This window comes from Thamnophis elegans, chromosome 10 (genome assembly GCF_009769535.1).
Source record: "Thamnophis elegans isolate rThaEle1 chromosome 10, rThaEle1.pri, whole genome shotgun sequence".
NCBI classification, from domain to species: domain Eukaryota; kingdom Metazoa; phylum Chordata; class Lepidosauria; order Squamata; family Colubridae; genus Thamnophis; species Thamnophis elegans.
Genome location: NC_045550.1, coordinates 67,106,529 through 67,133,469, shown reverse-complemented (window position 1 = coordinate 67,133,469; position 26,941 = coordinate 67,106,529). Strand labels below are relative to the sequence as shown.

The following is a 26,941-nucleotide window of genomic DNA, read 5'->3' as shown; positions in this document are numbered from 1 at the left end:
TAGGAATGGATTTTCAGAGGAAAGAAAGTGCAGACTCAAGGAACCAGGACCACCACTCGGGTGACCCTGAGGGCATGGATAAACCTCCAGGTGGCCTCAACGCTCTCTAAAAGGATGCAAATGACCAGCTGCCTGCAAGGAGTATCCATCCTTCCATTCCCCACCATCCAGTCAGAATGGAAGAAGCTTCTTGGATGAGAAGAGAAACGTCTTCAAAAGAAAAACCAGAAAATCTAGTTGCCTCTTGAAGAAAGCACTTTTGGGACTCCAAGTGGCCTGAACGACACTCTAAAAGGATGCAAATGACCTGCTTTGTCTGCAAGGAAAATAAATCCTTCCGTTCCTCACCATCCAGTCAGAGCTGAAGAAGCTTCGTGGATGAGAAGAGAAACGTCTTCAAAAGAAAAAACCGGAACAGTCCAGTTGCCTCCTGAAAAAACACCTTCGGGACAGGACAGCCCTGTGCTCAGATTGGCAGCCGCTTCCCGTTAACTCACCTGGAAACGGACAGAGACGACGGCCCCGCAGATTTCTTCCCCCACCATAAATTGTTCTCCCAGCATTGCTAGAATGAGGTTCTCCCAGCACCGAGACGCCAGGCCCTTCCGCAGGCGGATAATCCACTTGCCCCCATTCTTGTTGGCATCGTCCTGGGAAGAGGAGGAGGAAGAAAATTAAGGGTCAACCTAGTACGGACATGAGAGTTAAGGCTGCAGAGAGCCCAGATGCCGCACTGATGGGGGGGGGATGTCTGTGACAAAACAAGACAATTCTTCTGACAGGGGGCAGGACAAGAAACAATGGTTGGAAACTAATCAAAGAGAGAAGCAACCTGGAATTAAGGAGAAACTTCCTAACAGTGAGGGCAATTAACCAGTGGAACATCTTGCCACCGGAAATTGTAGGTCTTTGTCACTGGAGGTTTTAAGAAGAGACTGGATGTCCACTTGTAGAGGGTCTCCTGCTTGAACAGAGGGCTGGACTAGAAACCTCCAAGGTCCCTTCCAGCTCATTCACTTCTTCAGCAGAAGAAGTGCCTATTCCCTCATTTGGAAACTTGACACGTGAAAGAGGGAGCCAGTTCCAATAAGCTGCATCAATTTCGTGTAGTGGTTAAGGTGCTGGCTGAGAAGCCAGGAAATGAGTTCTAGTCATGCTTTAGGCACAAAAACCAGCGGTGTGACTGTGGGCCAATCACTTCAGAGAGGGTGAGTTCTAGTCCTGCCTTAGGTATGAAACCCAGCTGGGTGATACTGAGCCGATCACGAGGAGATGGTGAGTTCTAGTCCTGCCTCAAGTCTAACAGCTGACGGGATCCCCATGGGCCAGTTGCTAGGAGATGGTGAGTTTTAGTCCTGCCTTAAGCACGAAAGCCGACTGAGTGACTTTGGGCCAATCACTGGGAGGTGGTGAATTCTAGTCCCACTTTAGTACGAAAACTGGCAGGGTGACTATGGCCCAATCATCAGGTGGTGGTGAATTCTAGTCCCGCCTTCATAATGAAAACTGACTGAGTGACTTTGGGCCAATCACTAGGAGGTGGTGAATTCTAGTCCCACTTTAGTACGAAAACTGCCAGGGTGACTATGGCCCAATCATCAGGAGATGGTGAATTCTAGTCCCGCCTTCAGAATGAAAACCGGCTGAGTGACTTTGGGCTAATCACTAGGAGATGGTGAATCTAGTCCCGCCTTTAGAATGAAAGCCAGCTGGGTGACTTTGGGCCAATCACTAGGAGGTGGTGAATTCTAGTCCCGCCTTTAGTACGAAAACTGGGAGGGTGACTATGGCCCAATCATCAGGAGGTGGTGAATTCTAGTCCTGCCTTCAGAATGAAAACCGGCTGAGTGACTTTGGGCCAATCACTAGGAGGTGGTGAATTCTAGTCCCGCCTTTAGAATGAAAGCCAGCTGGGTGACTTTGGGCCAATCACTAGGAGGTGGTGAATTCCAGTCCCGCCTTTAGTACGAAAACTGGCAGGGTGACTATGGCCCAATCATCAGGAGGTGGTGAATTCTAGTCCTGCCTCCAGAATGAAAACTGGCTGAGTGACTTTGGGCCAATCACTAGGAGGTGGTGAATTCTAGTCCTGTCTTGAATATATGAAAGCTGGCTGGGTGACTTTGGGCCAGTCTTTCTCTCTCAGCTCGACCCACCTTACGGGGTTGTTGGTGTGGGGAAAACAGGAGGAGAAAAGAGTATTAGGTATGTCCGCCATCTTGAGTTCCTGATGAAGTAATAAAGGTAGATGAAAAATCTAACAAATAAACAATTTATAGGCCAAAGGCTCCCCTTTCCCACCAAAGAAATGGGTGAAAAAAGGATGAACAACGGGGACAGGGAGAGCATCCCCACAGACTACAGAATGTTAAAGCTGAGTTTAAACCCAGTAGAGATGTCAGTCCCAGGACGGCCTTACTTAAGCCAATCTTGAAACCTCAGGCTTACCTCCCACATCGGCTTAATTCCTTCTTTGAAAAGATGGAAGTCGCTGTGGCCTGTCAGGTCCCCAGGACGGACCATGTGGCTGTAAAACCGCCAGAACTGTTCCACCTGAAAGACATGCATTGATATGTTTATTTAGCACAAAGACATGCATTGATATGTTTATTTAGCACACGGCATAGCATATATATGGAGGAGTGGTGCGGCAGCTATTTCTCTCTCTGGGCACAATGAGAATCTATCTGCTGAACAAAACTCCACATTGGCGACAGGAAGGCATCTGGCCAGGAAATACTCTGCCAGCTCCATTCCGTTGCCCAGATTCCACCCCGCAAGGGATGATGATAGTATACACATGGACTTGCAATAGATACAAGAAGTCCTCGACATACGACCACAATTGAGCCCAAGATTTCTAATGCTAAGCGAGACAGCGGTTGAGTGGGTTTTAGCCCCATTTTACGACCTTTCTTGCCACAGTTGTTACAAGAATCGCTGCAGCTGGTAAGTTAATACAGGTAGTTCTTGACTTACAACATTTTGTTTAGCGACCATTCCAAGGTACAACGGCGCTGAAAAATGGCGACGTGTGACCATTTTTCACACTTAAGAAGCATCCTAAGGTTATGGGATCCAAATTCAGACGCTTGGCAACTGACTCATATTTCTGACCGTTGCAGTGTCCCGGGGTCCTGTGATCCCCTTTTGCGACCTCCTGAGAATCAAAGTCAATGGGGAGAGCCAGGTTCACTTAACAACTGTGTTACTAACTTAGCAACGGCAATGATTCACTTAACAATGGCAGCTAGAAAGGTTGTACATTGGGGCAAGGCTCACTTAACAAAGGTCTCACTTAGCAACAGAAATTTGGGGTTCATTTGTGGGTCGTAAGTTGAGGACTACCTGGATTGGGTTCACTGTAGGGGCAAATGATGCTCTTATTTATTTGTCTTCACTTTTGTCATCAGCAACGATTTCAAACAAATAAATCTAATCAGTTTCCATGGTCAGAGAAACTTAAAAAAGCCAATATGCACAACTCATATCATGACCATAAGTTACTGACTTAAGATAATCAAAGAGGAAATGTTTATTATTATTTATTTTATTTTATATTTTATTTTATTATCTTACTAGGTGTTGATTATCCAGGTATTTATTTATAGGGGGGAAATGTCCCGACCAAACGTAATTTCTAATGTTGGATTTTCCCACTTACCAGAGGGAGCCCCCTTGTGGAGCCGTTACCATGGCAACTCCACTGAGCTGCACAGTAGAAACCATTTTAAGGCAGTAACGTAGAAGCCATTTTAAGGCACAAAAGGCTGTATCTTAACAGAAGACACACACTGATGGGTGTTAGAGGTGTCTTACCCCCTCAGTATTTTTTTCCAGAGAGTAAGTCATCTGTGTACCAAGTTTGGTTGAAATTGCTGGAGGCGTTCCAGAGTTATGCTGGAACATATATATATACACACACAGAGCCATTAATATGTAGATAGATTTTATCTTAGTTTATCTTTATCTTTTATTTTATTTTACTGAGTTTAAAGATTACACCAAGCACCAAGGAACAGTACAATCTCCTCCATAATTTGGACTAAAAACAGCCCAAGAAAAAGGAAACAAATCAACATTATTATTATTATTATTATTATACAACCCACATAAAACACTGGAAATTAATCAGCTGTTAATTGCAGTCCCCTTCGACAAACTATCACAGAAAATCTGGCTGCATTAAACAACCATTCTGTTATCCCAGTCAGGCAAAAAGGTAACAGATGCAGAATTCATCTGGTTTTGTAAGCATCACCATCAATCTATGATTAGAATCTCCATAAAAATCACAATACGGCTGGGTAGGAGCAAGCGACTGAACAGTTTAGGGCCACAAGATTTTGGTTCTGTAAGTATCTACACAACCTTCCTGGATCTGCCCTCTGGAACTGGATTTCTGGGGCCTGGGGAAGATTCTGATGGATGCTCAGGGTCAGACACAGAGAGAGAAAGAGAGCCAGGTCCCCTCAGGGAAAAGGGCGGCCTATAAATGTTAATAAACCTATAAACCTATTCAACATTTCCCAGCCAGCAGAGAGGCAGCTGCCTTTGGAGCTATGAGTGAGGAGAAAGAACAGCTGGGGCCTGTTCCAGATGCACATATGCAAAGAAGAGCCACAAAGAGAATTAGGGGACTGGAGGCTAAAACATATGAAGAACAGTTGCAGGAACTGGTTATGTCTAGTTTAATAGAAAGAAGGACTTAGGGGAGACATGATAACAGCCTTCCAATATCTCAGGGGTTGCCACAGGGCTAACAAGCTTGTGCTCAACCCAGAAAAGACCGAGTGGCTGTTGTGTTTCCCTCCCAAAGATTCCACCAATATTCCATCTCTCAGGCTGGGGGGTCAAATTCTATACCCCTCAGAGAGGGTTCGCAACTTGGGAGTCCTCCTAGATCCACAGCTATCGTTTGACCATCACTTGACGGCTGTGGCTAGGGGGGCATTCGCCCAGGTTCGCCTGGTGCGCCAGTTGCGACCCTACCTGAATCGGGAGGCACTCACAACAGTCACTCGGGCCCTTGTGACCTCTAGGCTGGAATACTGCAATGTGCTCTACATGGGGCTGCCCTTGAAGAGCATCCGGCGTCTTCAGCTGGTACAGAACGCGGCCGCGCGAGCGATTGTGGGTGCACCCCGGTTCACCCACATTACACCTATCCTCCGCGAGCTGCGCTGGCTACCTGTCGATTTCCGGATGCGCTTCAAGGTGCTATTAGTCACCCATAAAGCCCTGCATGGTAGTGGATCTGGATACTTGAGAGACCGCCTTCTGCCAATTACCTCCCTGCGACCAATTAGATCACACAGATTGGGCCTCCTCCGTATTCCATCGGCCAGCCAGTGTCGGCTGGCAACCACAAGGAGGAGGGCCTTCTCAGTAGTAGCCCCGACCCTTTGGAACGAACTCCCCGTGGAGATTCGTACCCTCACCACCGTCCAGGCCTTCCGCACAGCCTTGAAGAACTGGCTAGCCCGTCAGGCCTGGGGATGAAGATAGTTGCCCCTCCCGAATGATGAATGCATGTTGCCTATTGTTTTTATTATATGTGTCTATGTTACTGTTTGCATTTCCCCTTCCCTGATTTTATGTGAGCCGCCCTGAGTCCCCTCAGGGAAAAGGGCGGCCTATAAATTTCAATAAAATCAAATCAATCAAATCACAAAGAAGAGGGAGTCAAACTATTCTCCAAGGCACCTGAGGGCAGAACAAGACGCAATGGGTGGAAACTAATCAAGGAGAGAAGCAACTTAGAACTGAGGAGAAATTTCCTGACAGAACAATTAACCAGTGGAACAGAAATTGCCTCCAGAAGTTTGAATGCCCCAACACTGGAAGTCTTTAAGATGTTGGATAGCCATTTGTCTGAAACGGTATAGGGTTTCCTGCCTAAGCAGGGGGTTGGACTAGAAGACCTTGAAGGTCCCTTCCAATGCTGTAATTCTATTCTATTCTATTTTCTATTCTATTCTATTCCATTCCATTCTACATGTTAGTACTGCTCTATAAAACCTTAGTAAGGCCACATCTGGAATACACACATCCAGTTTTGGTCGCCACAATGTAAAAAATGTGGAGACTCTGGAAAGAGTGCAGAGAAGAGCAACAAAGAGGATTAGGGGACTGGAGACTAAAACATATGAAGAACGGTTGCAGGAACTGGGTATATCTAGTTGAATGAAAAGAAGGACCAGGGGAGACATGATAGCAGTCTTCCAATAACTCAGGGGTTGCCACAAAGAAGAGGGAGTCAAACTATTCTCCAAGGCACCTGAGGGCAGAACAAGAAGCAATGGGTGGAAACTATTCAAGGAGAGAAGCAACTTAGAACTAAGGAGAAATTGTCTGATAGCAAGAACAATAAACTAGTGGAATGGTTTCTCTCCAGGAGTTGTGAGGGCTCCAACACTGGAGATTTTAAAGAAAATGTTGGACAGCCATTTGTCTGAAATGGTAGAGTTTCCTGCTTGTGCAGGGGGTTGAACTGAAAGACCACCAAGGTCTCTTCCCACTGTGTTATTCCATTAGTCTGAATCCCAATCAATTCCCAAAAGGAGGAAAAATGGGAGAAATCTAAAGAGTCCAGAAGGGATATATACTGAGCTCTCCAAAATGAAGAGAAAAATGAAACGTGACTAGGATATGCATCATTAAAAAAAAACAACATCTATGAGATAAATCTTCAGAAAGTATAGAAATCCCGTCAAGAAAGGTAAAGCTCTAAAAAAATGCTGAGGTTTGCAAGGGATACAAAACCAATATAAAAGATTACTTTGGATATGTTCAGGATAAAAGACTGCGTAGATCCACTGCAAGGAGAAAAGGCAAATCGGTGAAAAGGAAAGAACTGCTTAAATCATATTTTATGTCTGTCTTCTCTCAGAAAGGAGATGTAGGAGCGGTGAGGAGAGGATAAGGGTTAATTTAAATGAACATATCCAGATGGATTACAGAATAGGGAAGGAAGGAAAGCACAGGACCACTTCTAATAAACTTTGAGCATTCCTGAAAGATGTAAAAGGTAAAAAATAAAGGTTCCCCTTGAACATATGTGCCAGTCGTTCCCGACTCTAGGAGGCAGTGCTCCTCTCCGTTTCAAAGCCGAAGAGCCAGCACTGTCCAAAGACGTCTCCGTGGTCATATGGCCGGCATGACTCAACGCTGTTCCCTTCCCACCAAAGATGGTTCCTATTTTTCTACTTGCATTTTTTACCTGCTTTCGAACTGCTAGGTTGGCAGAAGCTGGGACAAGTAACAGGAGCTCACTCTGTTGCACGGTGCTAGGGATTCAAACCCCCGAATCCCTAGTGCCATGCATGATAGCAATATTTCCGGGGCTGCCACGAACAAGAGGGAATCCAGCTATTCTCCAAAGCACCAGAAGGCAGGACAAGAAGCAATGGGTGAAAAACTAATCAAGGAGAGAAGCAATTTAGAACTAAGGAGAAATTTCCTGACACTTAGAACAGTTAATCAGTGGAACAATTTGCCTCCAGAACTTGTGAATGCCCCAACACTGGAAGTCTTTAAGATGTTGGATAGCCATTTGTCTGAAGTGGTGTAGGGTTTCCTGCCTAAGCAAGGGGTTTGACTAGAAGACCTCCAATGTCCCTTCCAACTGTTATTCTATTGTATTTTGGGTGCTTGACAGCTGGTTCATGAATAGTTGCAGTGTCTTGCCATCATGTGAGCATGTGAGATCCAATGGACAATATTTTTTTGGGTGGACTCTCTCCATTCAAGGGACTGAAGTCCATCAAATCAACAGTCTGTCTGTCTTTGTGGTTTTTCCACATCAGCAGCGAACAGAAACGGAAGCAAATTCAGATTTTAACAGGCACCTTCTCCAAATAATCTGCTATGCCAACATTTTCCTATCTTTTGCTTGTGGAAAGAAGTCACGTTTTGAAAAGGTTTAGGAGCCACGAGGAGAGGAACACGAGGCTCCAAAGACACACAAGATGCTTCATTGAGTCATCTGCAGAGGCTTCATTACCCAACAAGATAAGCAAATGTTATTAGAAAACAATCTCTGAGAAAACAATCAAGCTCCGAGAGCATCAAGGTGTCCACTGTTCAATCCTGAGCATTCTAAAAAGGACATACATTCAGCAGCCGAATCAGAGGGGAGGGAGGAGGCGTGGGAATCAGGGCCAGCATCAAGGCAACCTGAGAGCTCTGAGGGGGGAGAGGGAATGGAGCGGGGCAGAGAGAGAGGGAGAGAAGGGGGGGAGTCTGATGTCAGGCCTGGAAGCCATCTTTTACCTTTTGGACTTCAGGCCTGCTACATTTTCTACTGTGGGGAAATGGGAGGGTTTTTTTTTTCAGGGTGTGGTTGATATGTAGCAATAGCAGTTAGACTTATATACCGCTTCATAGGGCTTTCAGCCCTCTCTAAGCGGTTTACAGAGTCAGCATATCGCCCCCAACAACAATCTGGGTCCTCATTTTACCCACCTCGGAAGGATGGAAGGCTGAGTCAACCCTGAGCCGGTGAGATTTGAACAGCCGAACTGCAGAACTGCAGTCAGCTGAAGTAGCCTGCAGTGCTGCATTTAACCACTGCGCCACCTCGGCTCCTATGTTATGTAGCCATAACAACATTCTTTCTCATAAAGTCAAGGCCACCTTGCCCTACAATAGCAATAGCAGTAGACTTATATACCGCTTCATAGGCCTTTCAGGCCTCTCTAAGCGGTTTACAGAGAGTCAGCATATTGCCCCCAACAATCTGGGTCCTCATTTTACCCACCTCGGAAGGATGGAAGGCTGAGTCAACCCTGAGCCGGTGAGATTTGAACCGCTGAACTGCTGATCTAGCAGTAGCCTGCAGTGCTGCATTTAACCACTGCGCCACCTTGGCTCTACAGCTGCGATGAGGTGACTGGGAGGCATCGCCTGGTTTGGATGGTGCCTGATTGGACCATGGGATGGTCATGAGGGTGCCGGGAAGGGGCTTGAACTTTCGTTTGGGTGGTGAAAACCTGGAAGCTTTCAGATTCGGGTTTTCCCAGGTGTGCCAATTTGACATCTCTAATAAAATGGAACTTAGAGGAACTTCAAGCCTCGGAGTCTTCTTTCGTTGAGGGGCGTCTTACTTGGCATCCTGACACCTGGGCCGTCCATCAGCCCTCAGATAGAGAGTCAACAGCCCCCAGGTCTAGAGGTGGCTGATCAGGAAGAGGAGGAACAGCTGGGTCCAGTGCCTGATGTGTGGATGTGCAGAAGGCAAAGGAGAGGAGAACAGTGGAAATCTATGGGCCGGTTCTTGGGATGGAAGAGCCACCACTGCTAGCGAAGCCCCACCCTAGCTCTGGGGATAAAAGGCAGGGGGCGGAGATGGATAGATGTGGTAGGCAATTATTCATCTCCTGGCTGGAGATACTTGTTAGCCTGCGGTGAGAGAGAAACTTTTTGCCAAGGCTGTCGCCGCTCCTAATAAAGGAATCTTTGAATTAAATACAGAGGGTTTGTCATATCTGGAGAGCTGGGTCAGAATACACCCACCGAGATTGTTGGGTTGTAAGCATAGGTCCTCGAGTTACGATCACAGTTGAGCCCAAAATTCCTGTTGCTAAGTGTGAGTTTCTTAAGGTTTAGGCTTGTGAAATAGCCAGAAGAGTTTTGTGTCACAAACAAGATGTGAATTTTTAGGAGAGATTGATGTGATCAATTCAGCTTTCTCTTGTGAACAGAAAGACACAGTCAGTATCTGCTGGCCGTCCATGAGAGTCCTGCTGCCCTCTAGGGACCAAATCTAATTTCTGATTAAACCTTTAGAAGGTTGCCAGCTAAACCTGTAAAGTAGTTAGGTAACCTTCTACTTCTACTGTCTAACATGGCATTTCGGTGAATCAAACTGATTTGGCAAGATTTTCTTTCTTCTTTCTTTCTTTCTTTCTTTCTTTCTTTCTTTCTTTCTTTCTTTCTTTCTTTTTCTTTCTTTTTCCTCATCTTGCTGATTCAAACTCTCATCTCGCCCATAATACAAACTACCAACCTCAAATTACAAGTTCGATTAGTGACCGATCAAAGTTACAACGGCACGGACAAAGGTGACTTAGGACCGATTTTCAAACTTACGACCTACTTTTGAACTCATGTGATCAGAATTCGGATGTTTGGCAACTGCTTCGTATTTATGACCGTTACTGCGTCCCAGGGGTCGCGTGATCCCCTTTTACGACTTTCTGACGAGCAAAGTCAATGGGGAAGCCAGCTTCACTGAACAACTGGGTTACTAACTTATCAACTGCAGTGATTCACTTAACAACCGCAGGAAGAAAGGTTGTAAAGCGGGGGGGGATGTCTCACTTAACAACAGAAAATTTGGGCTCCCTTGTGTAAGTCAAGGACTATCTGTACAGTATTTACGATCGTGTATCAAAATACATTAATATATATTTATATTTACATCTACACAAGAGAAACCTGAATTGGTCAAACCAATCTCCTCTAAAAATTAACATCATGTTAGCGACACATCAAAAGAAACAAAAGTTGTTGGACTACAGAACCCATCATGTCTGATGGGATCTGTATAGGGTGATTATATAAAGCTAGGGCTGAGAGGCTGCGGAGTTGATCAACACAAAAGCACAAATTGCCTGGGCTCGCCGCAGAAACATTTCTTCGTCAGCTAAAATAAAAATTTACAATTTAAATAAAAATGGTAACGCAACAAATAGAACTTGGATGAGAGCACGTTTTACCCATCAATTTAACATTCATTTATAAAATAAAATGGAGCATCTTGCACAGATAAAACTCCATAAAAACTACAGACAAAGGAAAAACACTGAAGAAGTACCTTTTAATAAAAATTAGTTTGTCTGAAAAGATGCTGCCAGACTCCTGATTATTATTATTATTATTATTTTTGCAGACTAATAGAGCTCTTCTATAATCTCTGTAAGAGAACCCCTTTTGCAATTAGAAGCAGGGTTAATTAGATAAGTTGGTCAGCTATGTAAGTTGGGTTAAAGGTAAAGGTTCCCCTCGTAACATCTGTGCTAGTCGTTCCTGACTCTAGGGGGCAGTGCTCATCTCCATTTCAAAGCCAAAGTTACAGCGCTGTCCAAAGATGTCTCCATGGTCATGTGGCCAGCATGACTCAACGCCAAAGGCGCACGGAATGCTGTTCCCTTCCCACCAAAGGTGGTTCCTATTTTTCTACTTGCATTTTTTACCTGCTTTCGAAGTGCTAGGTTGGCAGAAGCTGGGAGAAGTCATGGGAGCTCACTCTGCTATGGAATCGAACCGCCGACCTTTCTGATCGACAAGCTCAACATCTTAGCCACTGAGCCACCTTAGGTTAGGTTATGTAGTGCTTTATATGTGAGAGCCCAGTTTGGCTTTGTGGTTAAAACATTAGTGTAGAAACCAGGAGATGGTGAATATCTATGGAGATGCTCGGTCCTCCATGTCATGGTTGTCCCAATGGTGCTTTTGTCAAGAGGCAACTGGAGTTTCTGGTTTTTCTTTTGAAGACGTTTCACTTCTCATCCAAGAAGCTTCTTCTGCTCTGAATGGATAGTGGGGAATGGAAGGATTCATATTCCTTGCAGACAGCTGGTCATTTGATCCTTTTAGAGGGTCGTTGAGGCCACTTGGAGGTTTATCTGTGTCCTCGGGTGACCCTCAGGATTCATATTCCTTGCAGACAGCTGGTCATTTGCATCCTTTAAGAGGGTCATTGAGGCCACTTGGAGGTTTGGCTGTGTCCTCAGGTGACCCTCAGGATTCATATTCCTTGCAGACAGCTGGTCATTTGCATCCTTTTAGAGGGTCGTTGAGGCCACTTGGAGGTTTATCTGTGTCCTCAGGGTCACCAGAGTGGTGCAAATGGGCCTTCTTGGAACTGCTGAAAGGACTGTGTTGTCCCTTCTGCTTGATGATGTTGTGTGTCCCCCCGCCCCCGGTTGAGAGAGGGCCGTTCAATTTAGAGATAGATGGCCTCTTTGACCCGCTCTGTGTCCAGAATGTGGACTTTGCTGTCTTCTATTCTCCACCGTCCAGTCAGAGCTGAAGAAGCTTCTTGGATGAGAAGAGAAACGTCTTCAAAGAGAAACAAAGAAAGTCCAGTTGCCACTTGAAAAAAAGGACCTTTGGGCAACCATGAGGATGCTGCAACGGTGGTGTGTGAAAAACGGCTATACGTTGCTTTCCCTCCTGTTGTTGTAACTTAGAATGCTCACTAAATTAACAGTTGTAAGTCGAGGACTGCCTGTATCATAAAAGGAGACTGTGAGATATAAGCAATCTGACCTAGCCTGGGAATACAATATATAAATTGTCTCCAGGGTCTGACTTTCCCTTCTAACCAGTTATGGCTCACTGGAGTCTCATCTTGGAAGAAAATGCTTTATATCTAGGGCTGGTATACAATAAGAGATGGAAGGGACCTTGGAGGTCTTCTAGTCCAACCCCCTGCTTAGGCAGGAAACCCTATACCATTCCAGACAAATGGCTATCCAACATCTTCTTAAAAACCTCCAGTGTTGGAGCATTCACAACTTCTGGAGGGAAGCTGTTTCACTGGTTAATTGTTCTAACTGTCAGGAAATTCCTCCTCAGTTCTAAGTTGCTTCTCTCCTTGATTAGTTTCCACCCATTGCTTCTTGTTCTGCCCTCAGGTGCCTTGGAGAATAGTTTGACTCCCTCTTCTTTGTGGCAACCCCTGAGATATTGGAAGATTGCTATCATGTCTCCCCTGGTCCTTCTTTTCATTAAATTACAATACAATACAATAGCAGAGTTGGAAGGGACCTTGGAGGTCTTCTAGTCCAACCCCCTGCCTAGGCAGGAAACCCTATACCGTTTCAGACAAATGGCTATCCAACATCTTCTTAAAGACTTCCAGTGTTGGGGCATTCACAACTTTTGGAGGCAAGTTATTCCACTGATTGATTGTTCTAACTGTCAGGAAATTTCTCCTCAGTTCTAAGTTGTTCTCTCCTTGATTAGTTTCCACCCATTGCTTCTTGTTCTATCCTCAGGTGTCTTGGAAAATAGTTTGACTCCCTCTTCTTTGTGGCAACCCTTGAGATATTGGAAGACTGCTATCCTGTCTCCCCTGGTTCTTCTTTTCATTCAAGAAGACCTACCCAGTTCCTGCAACTGTTCTTCCTATGTTTTAGCCTCCAGTCCCCTAATCCTCTTTGTTGCTCTTCTCTGCACTCTTTCTAGAGTCTCCGCATCTTTTCTACATCGTGGCCACCAAAACAATCACAACACATCCCTTACTTTTTTCCTTGGTGCGGCTATCCCACCCATTCGCCAGAACCACCCGACCCAAATGCACTCACAGAGGCAAAGGTGCCGATTTGCTTGATGTTCTGTTCGTAGCTCTGAGAGCTGGTGGGTCTCCCCGGTGTCCGTCTGGAGTACCAAAAGGTATAGTTATACTGCAGAGGGTGCTCAGCCGGTCCTGGAACCGCAGCCTGCGGGGTGAAATTCAAACCCTCATTTTTATCCTGACGCCTTTCTCTCTCTCGAGAGACATTTTCGCAGCATTAGCAACCTGCCTGGCTCCTGCCCGGACGCAACAGTTTTAGCTTCATTTTCCTCCTCAAATTCCCTCTCTCTCTTAATAGCTTGAAACAGGCCATTAGTCTGCCAGAAATTGACTATATTTCAAGTCGGGAGATTAGGGGCTTTGCTGGAGGTTCTCCAAATTGGCAACGGACGGGGATTCCTGAGAGGTCTTTTGCGTTCTTTCAAAGTGCCTCGTTGCACAGGGCCAGTTCGCGAACTCTGCTTACACGCCTTTATGTGCCTCTGGTCGGAGTGGAACAGCTCTTAAATGAAAACAACCTTGCGAGGAGGAGGCAGCAAGGAATTTGTATCCCTGTCCTGGCATAGGGAGCAGATGGAAGTGAGTGGCTCTAACAAACCCCGCAGGTTTTTGTTTTTTTTTAAGCAAACCACGGTTAAACACACGGCTCGGTTTTTAGATTTCCTGAATAGCAACGTCGGAAGTACAACTCCCACCTAATAAAGGGGGAATCACAAATAGGAATAGGAGTAGCGCTGAAGATTTATATACCGCTTCACAGTGCTTTTACAGCCGTCAGAGTTGTAAGCAGTTGACAGTCAGCATACTGACCCCAATGATCTGGGTCCCCATTTTACCGATTTCAGAAGGATGGAAGGCTGAGCCAACCTTGAGCCAGTCAGAATCGAACTCCTGGCAGTGGGCAGAGTTAGCATGCAATCGCACTTAAGACTTAAGATACCGCTTCATAGTGCTTCACAGCCCTAAGCGGTTTATGGAATCAGCATACTGACCCCAACAATCTGGGTCCCCATTTTACCGACCTTGAAAGGATGGATGGCTGAGTTAAGCCTGAGCTGGTCAGGGCTGAACTTCTGACAGTGAACAGAGTTAAGAGCCAAGGTGGCGCAGTGGTTAAATGCAGCACTGCAGGCTACTGCTAGATCAGCAGTTCAGCGGTTCAAATCTCACCGGCTCAGGGTTGACTCAGCCTTCCATCCTTCCGAGGTGGGTAAAATGAGGACCCAGATTGTTGGGGGCAATATGCTGACTCTCTGTAAACCGCTTAGAGAGGCCTGAAAGGCCTATGAAGCGGTATATAAGTCTACTGCTATTGCTATACTGCTATTACCCTGCAATAGCAATAGGACTTAGACTTATATACCGCTTCCCGGTGCTTTTACAGCTCTCTCTAAGCAGTTTGCCGAATCAGCCTCTTGTCCCCAACAATCTGGGTCCTCATTTTACCGACCTCAGAAGATTAGGAAGGCTGAGTCAACCTTAAGCCAGTCAGGATCGAACTCCTGGCAGTGGGCAGAGTCAGCTTGCCCTGCTGCATTCTAACCACTGCACCACCACGGCTCAAGATCTGCTTTAGATTCTTTTCGAAAGCATACTAAGGTAAAGGTAAAGGTTCCCCTCGAACATATGTGCTAGTGGCTCCTGACTCTAGGGGGAGGTAGTCATCTCCGTTTCAAAGCCGAAGAGTCAGCGCTGTCCGAAGACGTCTCCGCGGTTATGTGGCCGGCATGAGTAAATGCCGAAGGCACATGGAACGCTGTTCCCTTCCCACCAAAGTTCGGTCCCTGTTTTTCTACTTGCATTTTTTACGTGCTTTCGAACTGCTAGGTTGGCAGAAGCTGGGACAAGTAATGGGAGCTCACTCCGTTACACGGCACTAGGGATTCGAGCCGCCAAACTGCCGACCTTTCTGATCGACATGCTCAGCGTCTCAGCCACTCCATTCCCAGGGGAAGGATACTGCAAATCTCTATTCCCACCCCACTCCAGGGGAAGGATACTGCAAAATCTCCATTCCCTCCCCACTCCAGGGGAAGGATACTGCAAAATCTCCATTCCCAGGGGAAGGATACTGCAAATCTCTATTCCCACCCTATTCCAGGAGAAGGATACTGCAAAATCTCCATTCCCTCCCCACTCCAAGGGAAGGATACTGCAAAATCTCCATTCCCACTCCACTCTAGGGAAAGGATACTGTAAAATCCCCATTTCCTCCCAATCAACTGGGACTCAGGAGGCAGAGAATAGATGGGGGTGGGGCCAGCCAGAGGTGGTATTTGCCGGTTCTCCAAATTTCCACTACCGATTCATGAGAACCAGTCAGAACCGGCTGAATACCCACCTCTGATGCAGGCCCTTCTAATCTTTCACTGAAGCTCCTGCAAATCTATCAGACTATGATCCGGGAGCTGGTTAGAAGGGCTGAGGGTTGCAATTCCCACTGATTTTGGGGGAGCACCAGCTTGGGTAAGAAGGATCACCTCCTGAGCACTGTAATCCACTCTGAAAACCACTGGAGCGGGTGCTCTGATCTAGTCCATCTGCTGGCCAATGTCGCCTGGCGACCCCCCGGGGGTGGGCCTTCTCTGTTGCTGCTCCGGCCCTATGGAACGATCTCCCCGTTGAGATCCGGATCCTCACTACCCTTCCGGCCTTCCGCAAAGCGACCAAGACCTGGCTGTTCCGGCAGGCCTGGGGCTGTTGAATTGTCCAGCCTCATCTTACGTTATGATTGTTGTTGTATTTTTTAACTGTTGTTTTTATTTTTATATCCCCCTTTCCCTTCTTATTTGTAAGCCGCCCTGAGTCTTCCGAGAGTGGGCGGCATACAAGTTAATTAAATATATATCTATATCTATATCTATATCTATATCTATATCTATCTATCTATCTATCTATCTATCTATCTATCTATCTATCTATCGATATATATATATATAGATAGATAGATAGATAGATAGATAGATAGATAGATAGATATAGATATAGATATAGATATAGATATAGATATAGATATAGATATAAATAAATAAATAGTCTCTAGACTAGAGAAAAGACAGGGACCTACCTTTCTCTTGGTGCTGTTTTGGGATTTGTCCTTATCGTTTTTTTCCTTCTCACCATCTTTCTGTGTGCTGTTCTCTTCATTCTGGTCATGATCGCCACTGTCGTCATCCTTCAAACTGTCAAAAGAGAAGAGAAAAGAAAAGAAAGAAAAAAAAAGTAGCTTGAAAGAGAGAAGCCCTGCTTCTGCTTCGAGGTTGAAAAAAAAAGCCTTTGTGACTTTGAGTTCAGATCAGGGATGGTTGAAATAAGATACCCAATGTCACTTGTTTGGCTAAAAAAAAAAAATTGAATAAATATGTGTGTTCCGGTGATACACGGAGTCGAAGCCAAAAAATGCTAATTTTGTCTGATGGCCTCAGATATTTAAAAAAAAAACAACAGGATTCCTGAGTAAGAGGGAAAGCACCAAGTCCTGCTTCTCCTTCAAACTTCTTCAAACTTTCATGTCAAATTATTTCCCAAACGCCAATGCTACTGCGGGGAGAAACTGTGAACGTTCTCTTCTCAAGGCAGAGAGAGTTAAATTCACAAGCCTCTAAGCCAGGGGGTCTCCAAACTTGGCAGCTTTAAGACTTGTGGAATCCAGCTGGGGAATTCTGGAAGTTGAAATCCACAAGTCTTAAAGCTGCCAAGTTTGGAGACCCCTGCTCTAAGTAATAATTTAGCTATCTGTCTCAACTTTATCCAAGCTTTTTTTTAAATTTATTTTTAAGTGCGGAAGAGAGAGATGAATGTGAAGTACAGAGATACAATCATGGTTTTTTTGAGAAACCTTTTTCCTTTGACCAAGCCGAATGGTTTCTCTCCCCTGGTTATATCAAGCAGCATTTTTAGTTTCTCCAAGGCAAGAAAATACCCATCACCGTGAGGGAAGAGGTGGAAGGGAGAGGAAGGAGAGATTGTTTTAGCATAATTCCCTTTTTAAAAAAAAAAAATAAGGTGGGCCAAGGCATTCTTTGCAAGATGTTAATTTCACACAGGTGACAATTACATGCCCGATTGGGAAGTCCGGTGGAGTGAAAGGGGAGGGGGGGGAACAGCTCTACTCAGTGGAATCTCTACTCAGTGAAAGCTTTTTTCACTGACCTTCGTAACTTACCTAACAGGACTTTGAGAATGACAAGGGGGACTATATGTCCTGTATTGAGAAAAACAAGAAGAGTGAATGACAATAATAACTTCCGCCAAAGAAGAGTTTGTTCACAGTCACTGTCCTAGAGGTACACTAATTTGTTCCCACAATCCTAACAAGTGGAGTTAAATTTAGTGATTGGCCTTCATTGAGAGACAAAATATTCCATCTAAGCCTCTTCCACCCCAACCCCCAACTCCACTCTTCTTCACGACTCTTATGGCCGGACTGGAGAATGCAAATTGGACTAGCTGCTGACTATAAATTATTAAGATAATGATTAAGTTAGAAGGTTTTTTTTTAAAATCAACAAGCTTCTCCTTTTATTCTAAAACAGGGGTCTCCAACCTTGGCGACTTTAAGAGTTGTGGACTTCAACTCCCAGAGTTCCTCAGCCAGCTTTGCTTATGGACTTCAACTCCCAGAGTTCCTCAGCCAGCTTTGCTTATGGACTTCAACTCCCAGAGTTCCTCAGCCAACTTTGCTTATGGACTTCAACTCCCAGAGTTCCTCAGCCAGCTTTGCTTATGGACTTCAACTCCCAGAGTTCCTCAGCCAGCTTTGCTTATGGACTTCAACTCCCAGAGTTCCTCAGCCAGCTTTGCTTATGGACTTCAACTCCCAGAGTTCCTCAGCCAGCTTTGCTTATGGACTTAAGAGTTGGGAGTTGGTCCACAAGTCTTAAAGTTGCCAAGTTTGAAGACCTCTGCTTTCTATCAACATTATGGCTGTTGAATATTTTGCCTGGCATATACTTTGCCAGGAAAAAAAAAGAAAGAAAACTCCCTTCAGACTTAAGTCAATTGGGGGTAATAGAAAGGACTCTAAAATAGGGCAACACCTGCAAAGAATACCGTAGTTGGCTTAATTATTATGTGGAAGTTGTAGTTTCAACAGACAGAGCTATAAAAAATCTCTTTGATGCACAATAGTTATTAAGAAGAAAAGATTCCTTAGCAGCTGTTACCCCTAAAGGCAGGGGTGTCAAACTCGATTTCACTGAGGGCTGCATGATGGGCGTGGTAAGGGGTGGGTGTGGCTATGGCAGTCATGGCACTGGATATTGGAGGGCGGGGCACCTGTGGTGGCCAACTGGTAAGGCAGGACTTCCCTCAGCTCCTCACTCATTCTCATTATAATGTCCTTCCTTCCTCTTCTTTTTCCTTCCCTCTTCATTCTTTCTCCTTCCTTCCTTCCTTCTCTTCTTTTTCCTTCCCTCTTCCTTCTCCTTCCTTCCTTCTCTTCTTTTTCCTTCCCTTCCTTCTCCTTTATTCCTTCCTTCTCTTCTTTTTCGTTCCCTCTTCCTTCTCCTTTCTCCCTTCCTTCTCTTTTTTCCCTCCTCTTCATTTTCCTTTCTCTTTTATTCCTTCCTTCGCTTCTTTTTCCTTCCCTCTTCATTCTCCTTCCTTCTCCTTTCTTCTTCCTTCCCCTCTTTCCTTCTTTTTCCTTCCTTGCTCTCTTCCCATCTTTCCTTCTTTTTCTTTTTCTTCCCTCTTTCCCTTTCTCCCTTTCCTGTCCATGCTTGTATGCTCAAATGCAAAAAGGGAAAACAGTTCTCCATTTGTTTTGTTTTTAGTTTGTTTTGCATGCCCTCTGCCAGCAAAAATAGGGTGCGGGGGGGGGCACGCGCAGCCCCCCCATGCCCCATTTTTGCTGGCAGAGGCACTATGGGCCTTTGAGTTTCACACCCCAGCCTTAAGGTATTTAACAAGGACCTGGAAGAAAGGAGCTGGGTTAATATCAGCCAACATAAATATTGTTAATTAAGCCTGGCCATTTCTCTCTTACTTTATATAGCCTGGCTCAGCTTGGGCTCTTTTGCAACCCCTGAAACAGGTGGTCCTCAACTGTTCGCTTAGTGACCATTTGAAGTTACAACGGCACTGAAGAAAGTGACATGACCATTTTTCACACTTACCACCGTTGTAGCATCCCCATGTGATTTACATTCGGATGCTCAACAACTGGTTCACATTTATGATGGTTGCAGTGTCCCATTTGTGTGGTCCTTGAAGGGAGCTCTTGAAGGCTGCTCGGGCAGGAAGGAGCTGCAGAGATCCAGGACTTGAACCCAGGCCTTCTGGCAACACTCCCTGCCTAAATGGTTTGGGGAACCGGGTGATTTGAGGGACCGTCTCTTGACGGTCACATCTACCCGACCCACCAGAGCGGGGAGGCAGGGAATGCTGCAGATCCCATTCCCAAAGGAAGGGCCTTCTCCATGGTGGCTCCCTGTCTCTGGAACATCATCTTCCTGGAGATTAGAACGGTCCCCACACTAATACTCTTCCGGAAGGCGCTGAAGACCTGGTTCTGCCAGCAAGCCTGGGGAACCCAGAGCAGGATGGAGTCCACTCAATGCCTCGTGCGATCTGCTGTCGCTGGGGCAGGAGGTGATTTTATTACATTCATTTATTTGATTGTTTTATTAGTTTTACTGTTTTTAGATGTGTTTTTTTTTAAAAAAAAATTCTGTAAGCCACCTTGAGTCGCCCTGGGTGAATAGGCGGCAATATAAATTTAATGATTAAAAAATAAATGAATAAAAGCTGCCCCAGGCTCAGGAAAATTGACCCCTGCAGACCCTCTGGCAGCCGTCCACCTCCGGGGACTCCAAAGCTGCCATGAGCCCCAGCCACATTCACAGTCCTTGACTTGAAACAGTTCGCTTAGAGACCGTCTGAACTTACAATGGGGCTGAAAAAAGCCACCGATGACTATTTTTCACACTTATGACCGTTGCAGCATTCCCCCATGGTTGTGCGATTCACCTTTGGACGCTTGACAAGGGACTCACGTTTATGAGGGTTGCAATGTCCCGGGATACAGATAGTCCTCAACATACGACCCCCAATTGAGCACAAAATGTCTGTTGTTAAGTGAGACCTTGCCCCATTGTATGACCTTTCTTGCAGCGGTTGGTAAGTGAATCACAGCCATTAAGTTAGCAGCAAGGTTGTTAAGTGAATCTGGCTTCCCCTTTGACTTGGCTTATCAAAAGATTGCAAAGGGGGGAATCCCGTGACTTTGAGAGACAGGAACGGCCATAAATATGAGTCAACTGCTAAGCGTCTGAATTTTGATCACATCACCCTGGGGAGGCCCCAAAGGCCATAACTGTGAAACATAACTCCCTTAGTTCAGTGACGTTGTGACTTTGAATGGTCACTAAGTGAACAGTTGTAAGTTGAGGACTACCTGTATTATGATCCTTCCGACAAGCAAAGCCAGATTCCAGTTAACAACCGTGTGACAAATGCAACAATTGCAGCGATTCACTTAACAACCGTGGCAAGAAAAGTCGTGGGCATTTCTTACAACAAATTTCTCACGTAGCAACCTAAATTTGGAGCTCCATTGTGGTCGTACGTTGAGGATTCCCTGTATGTTCATGGAGAAAGTCAAGGCTGCCTTCAGCCATCAGCAATGAGAAAGAAGCCCCCCCACCCCCCCACCCCCGCCGCTGCCTTTCCTTGGGGTGAGGTTCGAGTGCCCTGCTAGGATTTCCTGCTGGTCTCCCTTTCAACGGCTCCTGGGGAGGAGCTACGATCCATCATCCCCTGCCTGGGATAGGTCTGCCTCTTTGGCGTCCGTACAGGTAAGTCCTCAACTTACATCCGTTCCTTTAACGGCCGTTCAAAGTTACAACAGCACTGAAAAAAGGTGACTTACGATCAATTTTTCACACTTACAACCTTTGCAGCATCCCCACGGTCATGTGATCAGAATTGAGGTGCTTGGCAACTGCCCCGTACTTACGACCGTTGTCATCGTCATATTTATGACACACGTTGTGTCACGTGTGACTTTCCGATAAGTAAAGTCAACGGGGGGGGGGGGGGGGAGCCAGATTTACTCAACAGCCCGGTGACTAACTTACCAACGGCAGTGATTCACTTAACAACCGTGGCAAAAAAAAGGTCGTAACACGAGGCAAGGCCCACTTGACAAATGTCTCCCTCAACAACGGAAATTTGGGGGCGTAAGTCGAGGACTACTGGTACCCTCCCCCACATTTCGTTAACAGCTGCTTTGACATTCCTGCTTCCGGATTTTACTTATGACAATGAGGACTAGAACCTTGGCTCTGGCTTGAGGAAGCCGAAACCTGTCAGCGGCTCGAAAAAAAAGGGTTTTAGAGTCTTTGGGAGGCCGGAGGTATTTCGGTGAACCCCGCTTTCCCCTCCACCCCCCGCTCTAGGGACCAACTGCGCACGCGCCGTGCCCCCCCCCCCCGCTCCGACCGGGAGGCCGACGCGACAGCCTCCCCCGCGGCCCTGTCCCGCAATGCCGCGGCGGTCCCGATTCACTCACGCGTCGAATTTGTTGTTCATCCTCCTCGCTCCGTCACTCGAAGCCGCTTCGTTTCCCCTCAGCCGCACGACTTCCGTTCAGCGGCCTGCCTCTCTTCCATTTGCCATCCTCCCCCGCTCACTTCCGGCCCGGCGGAACCTTTGTCCTTAAGGCGGCGGGTTCTGCCCGGCCTGAGGAAAGCGGTAGCACTCCGGCTTACTGCGAAAGACTTTCTTGACTGCGGCACTCTATGATGATTTCCTTCTACCTCTCGTCGTCCCTATGACTGCGAAGTCTCGTAGAGCAGAGAAACAAGAGGAGCCGCCTCCGTTGAGCGGATAGGATGTTTCCGGGCTCGCTTTTTTTCAAAATCTGAGAACCGCCCATAGGAATCACGGCAATGCGCAACTCTTTAAACCAGATTTTGCGCTACGTGGGAAGGGCTTGTAAACCTAAAAGGCTTAAGTGTGTCTTCAGAAGTTGCAGGCTTTCCAAAAGAGAGTGGATGGCCATTTGTCTTGAAATGGTATAGGATCTACTGTTCGAGCAGGGGGTTAGGCTAGATGACCTCCGAGGTCCCTTCGAACTCTGTGATTCTATATTCTACGTGGCTCAGACAGCTAACCTGTCCTTGCGGGCATTGGAGCACACACCCAGTTGATCTGGTTCCTGAATTAGACTATAGATAGAACATTAAATATCAGAGTTGGAAGGGACTTTGGAGGTCTTCTAGTCCAGTGTTTCTCAACCTTGTCAACTTGAAGATGTCTGGACTTCAACTCCCAGAATTCCCCAGCCAGCGAATGCTGGCTGGGGAATTCTGGGAGTTGAAGTCCAGACATCTTCAAGTTGACAAGGTTGAGAAACACTGTTCTAGTCCAACCCCTGAATTAACTCACATTCCGAGCACAGAATGAGCACGGGATGTGGTGGCTAAGACACTGATCTTGTCAATCAGAAAGGTCGGCAGCTCAGCGGTTCGAATCCCTGGCGCTGCGTAATGGAGTGAGCTCCCATTACTTATCCCAGCACCCCTCTCCTAGAAAAAAAATGAAATATCTTGGGAAATATTGAAAAGGCAGAATATTATATTTTCCCTGGATCAGAAATGGAGAAACATGTTTTTAGACAGGAAACAGACTCACTCTTAATAGCCACCCACCTTTGTCGATGGGCCGTTAAAAGGCCTGGGCTAGTCTATTCTACATAACAAAGATCTCCCCCTTCATCTCCAGGGTGATGGGATTAAGGCATGATAGCCTTAGCCCTTTACCTGTCTCCCCACAGGACACCTGGGAAGAAGCAACACTCAACCAAACTTGGACTCAAAGCACAGCCTAAAGAGTTGCCCCATGGGAGTCTGACAACCAATCAGAATGCAAGCTCAAGATCAAAGCCCAGAGAGGGTATAAAACCAGGGTCTTTCAGCATCTCGCTCTCTTTTTCTTCTTCACCCAACATCTGGAAGGATGGGATCCCCCTTTTCTGTTCAGGAGCTCAAGCCAGGTGGTCCTGTCCACCATTAAAACCATCTTTCTAAGCAGCCTCCGTGTTTCCAGGGTCTTTTTCCCCACTTGGAAATGAACCCAGAATGAGACTTCTTTCTTTCTTTCTTTCTTTCTTTCTTTCTTTCTTTCTTTCTTTCTTTCTTTCTTTCTTTCTTTCTTTTTCTTTCTTTCTTTCTCTTTCTTCCCCCTTTTCTTTCTTTCTTTCTCCCTCTCTCTTTTTCTTTCTCCCTCTCTTTCTTTCATTCTCCCTCCCTCCCTCTCTCTCTCCCTCCCTCTCTCTTGCTGCCTGCCTGCCTGCCATGTGGTCCTGTCCACCATTAAAACCATCTTTCTAAGCAGCCTCCGTGTTTCCAGGGTCTTTTTCCCCACTTGGAACTGAACCCAGAATGAGACTTCTTTCTTTCTTTCTTTCTTTTTCTTTCTTTCTTTCTTTCTTTCTTTCTTTCTTTCTTTCTTTCTTTCTTTCTTTCTTTCTTTCTTCTTCCCTCCCTCTTTCTCCCCCTCTCTTTCTCCCTTTCTTTCTTTCTTTCTTTCTTTCTTTCTTTCTTTCTTGCTCCATCTCTTTTTCTTTCTCCCTCTCTTTCTTTCTTTCTCCCTCTTTTTCTTTCTCTCTCTCTTCCTTTGTCCCTCTCCCCTTCTCTCTCTCTCTCTTTCTTTCTTTCTCCCTCCCTCTCTCTCGCTGCCTGCCTGCCTGCCATATGGTTCTGTCCACCATTAAACCATCTTTCCAAGCAGCCTCCGTCTTTCCAGGGTCTTCCCCCACCCCACTTGGAACTGAACCCAGAAGGACATTTCTTCCAACAGAGGACTACCAGCACACATGCAGGGAATATCTTCCATGGATGAGAGCTTATTCCTTTACAGTGGAATCGCCATTCGGTAGGAGAGTTATGAATACATCTGGAGCTAAGGAACCCCTAAAACAAGTTTCAGCACACTCTCACGCTCATCCACCATTCGTCAGCAAATCTTGTGACATTTAAGAGTGCCGCATCAGCGAGAGCAGCAGCAGCAGATGGTCCTTCTGCCCCAAGGAATGTCCCCGTTTCAAACCTTCAAGCAGAATATCCCACAATCCATCAAAGAATAAAGCGTGCGGAGGGGGAGGGGGGCTGCTCCCTGGGATGAGGTTGTGCAACAAATCCACCCATCACAGAAGAACAGAGTTGGAAGGGACCTTGGAGGTCTTCTAGTCCAACCCCCTGCTCAAGCAGGGAGCCCTCTACCGTTCCAGACAAATGGCAGTCCAATCTCTTCTTTAAAAGCCTCCAGTGTTGGAGCATTCACAACTTCTGGAGGCAAGTTGTTCCACTGATTACGTGTCCTAACCATCAGGAAATTCCTCCCTAATTCCAGGTTGCTTCTCTCTTTGATTAGTTTCCATCCATTGTTTCTTGTCCTGTCTTCATGTGCTTTGGGAAGTTCTTGAAGCCTCCGGAGGGCCTCGGTGGGGGTGGGGGAGGCTGTTTTCGCACTCCCAGGCTCCTAGAAAGTCTCTGGAACATGGGGAGGGCGAAGAAAAGCATGCTGGGGTCGTGCATGCATGTGTGCTGGTGTTGTGCACATAGCACTATGGGTATGGCACACCCGTGCATGACCCCCCTGCACTCCCCCCGCCTTTGGCAAGCGAGCCAAAAAAAGTTTGCCATCACTGTCCCAATATATGAACAATATTTTTTTTTAATGTAAATATGTTTTATTTTCATTTTCATTTCGTACAGTCACACATTTTGTACAGTCCCCTCAGGGAAAAGGGCGGCATACAAATAAAGGCAATATATACTGTGCATAACCGGGGCCATATAACATTGAACAATAAACACAGCCATTCTTGTCAACAATACCCCCCAAATATATGAACAATATTTCTTGTTTACCGTAATGCATACAAAATGCCACTAGAAGGCGCAGTTTCCTTGAAAGAGAAGAGAGACACTAGAAACCTCTTTAAAAGGAAAAAAAAACACAAGGAATTCCAGTTGCTCCTGAAAAAACACCGTTGGGACAACCATGATCTGTATGACTGAGAATATCTGCAGACTGAAAGGGAGATGCGACAAACGGTCATAAAAGTGAGCCAGTTGCCAAGCCCCCCCCCCCCCCCCCCCCCACCACCAATGAGATCGGATGAGCTGCGGTGTGTCTGTGCAGCCATCAGAACTTTGATAAATGCTTTTGGGTATTTCATAGTAAGGATCTGGTTTCCTATTGGTTTCTTTTTATGTGTTTATTCTTTACGTAGTTATTTATATGAGGATTTTCTTCCAGAGGATGCCAAACAGGCAGACAAAAAAAGAAGAGATGAACTTAAGCAAGATATCATAGATTGATTGATTGACTTTGTTGAAAGACAACAAAGAGGATTAGGGGACTGGAGACTAAAACATATGAAGAACAGTTGCAGGAACTGAACAAGTCTAGTTTGATGAAAAGAAGGACCAGGGGAGACATGATAGCAGTCTTCCAATATCTCAGGGGTTGCCACAAAGAAGAGGGAGTCAGACTATTCTCCAAGGCACCTGAGCAATTGCAAGAAGCAATGGGTGGAAACTAATCAAGGAGAGAAGCAACTTAGAACTGAGGAGGAATTTCCTGACAGTTAGAACAATTAACCAGTGGAACAGAAGTTGCCTCCAGAGGTTGCGAATGCCCCAACACTGGAAGTCTTTAAGAAGATGTTGGATAGCCATTTGTCTGAAACGGTATAGGGCTTCCTGCCTCGGCACGGGGTTGGACTAGAAGACCTCCAAGGTCCCTTCCAACTCTGCTATTGTATTGTATTATATTTAGCACATGGCATATCATATTTGGATTTGCTACATATTAATAATTTCACCTAGCAAACACAATAAAATACAAATGTTAAAAAGATCTAGGTCCAAATATCAATTCCGGGCCATCCAATCGTTGAAGTGCAGCATTGTATTTATTTAAATATATATATGCAGCTAATCTGTGGTGAGTTCTGAGTGAGGGTTTTTCAGTCCCTCGCAAGGCAAGCGAGGGAGAGCACAGAACAGTTGCGGAAGTGGTTGTAACGTCATGCCTTTAATGTATTTTGTGCTCACTCCTTCGGGCAGCTTGGAGTGGAACCTTCCCAGCAGGTTGGTAAAGAGGAGGAAAATTCCATTCTTGCCAGGTTTTCTCCCAAACAGGCTCGCTGACCTACACCAGAGTGGCAGGAAGAAAGGCAACAGGGAGAATCGTGAGCATTAAGGGCGGCTTTGTCATAGTGCACACAGTGTGACTATGTGAGACAACCCAGGAGCAATTACAGTAAACAAAGGTTTGTGTTGTGGCCCAGCAGGAGCCATTGGAGCTGCAAACAGACTCCGATAGCGAGGGACCCCATGAGTCGGCTCTGGAAGATGTGGAGGACCCTGGACAGGGTTCACACTCCGAGCAGGGATCAGAGAGGCTGGTTGGCCACCAGGAGGCGCCTGAGGCATGGAGCAGTGGTGAAAGCCAAAAGGAGTTGGTCCCTGACTTCAGGCCCTGGAGCAGTGGGGAGGAGCTTTGGGAGTTGGTCCCGGACGCCAGGCAGACGGACAGATAAGTGCCGACAGCAACTACGGAGATATAGAAGATAATTGGGGCCAGGTGATTGTGATTAGGCTCCTCCCAAGAGAGTATATA

At 46.1% G+C, this 26,941-nt stretch overlaps 1 protein-coding gene across 3 annotated transcripts in view; it reads right to left on the bottom strand.

The window, feature by feature from the left end:
* EIF4E2 (eukaryotic translation initiation factor 4E family member 2) overlaps window positions 1–22,484 on the bottom strand; it is a 44,326-nt gene extending 21,842 nt beyond the window's left edge. The window contains exons 1-6 of one of the 3 annotated variants that reach the window (XM_032225666.1): window positions 21,819–22,484; window positions 17,472–17,510; window positions 16,374–16,488; window positions 13,317–13,451; window positions 2,449–2,553; window positions 498–650 (exon numbers count right to left, since the gene is read on the bottom strand). In XM_032225666.1, the coding sequence (XP_032081557.1) occupies window positions 498–650; window positions 2,449–2,553; window positions 13,317–13,451; window positions 16,374–16,488; window positions 17,472–17,510; window positions 21,819–21,838 (567 nt within the window). In that variant the 5' untranslated portion in view covers window positions 21,839–22,484. The remainder of the gene's footprint in view (window positions 1–497; window positions 651–2,448; window positions 2,554–13,316; window positions 13,452–16,373; window positions 16,489–17,471; window positions 17,511–21,818) is intronic. The other 2 variants (XM_032225667.1, XM_032225668.1) reach the window with 2 other exon arrangements.
* Window positions 22,485–26,941: the final 4,457 nt, after the last annotated feature.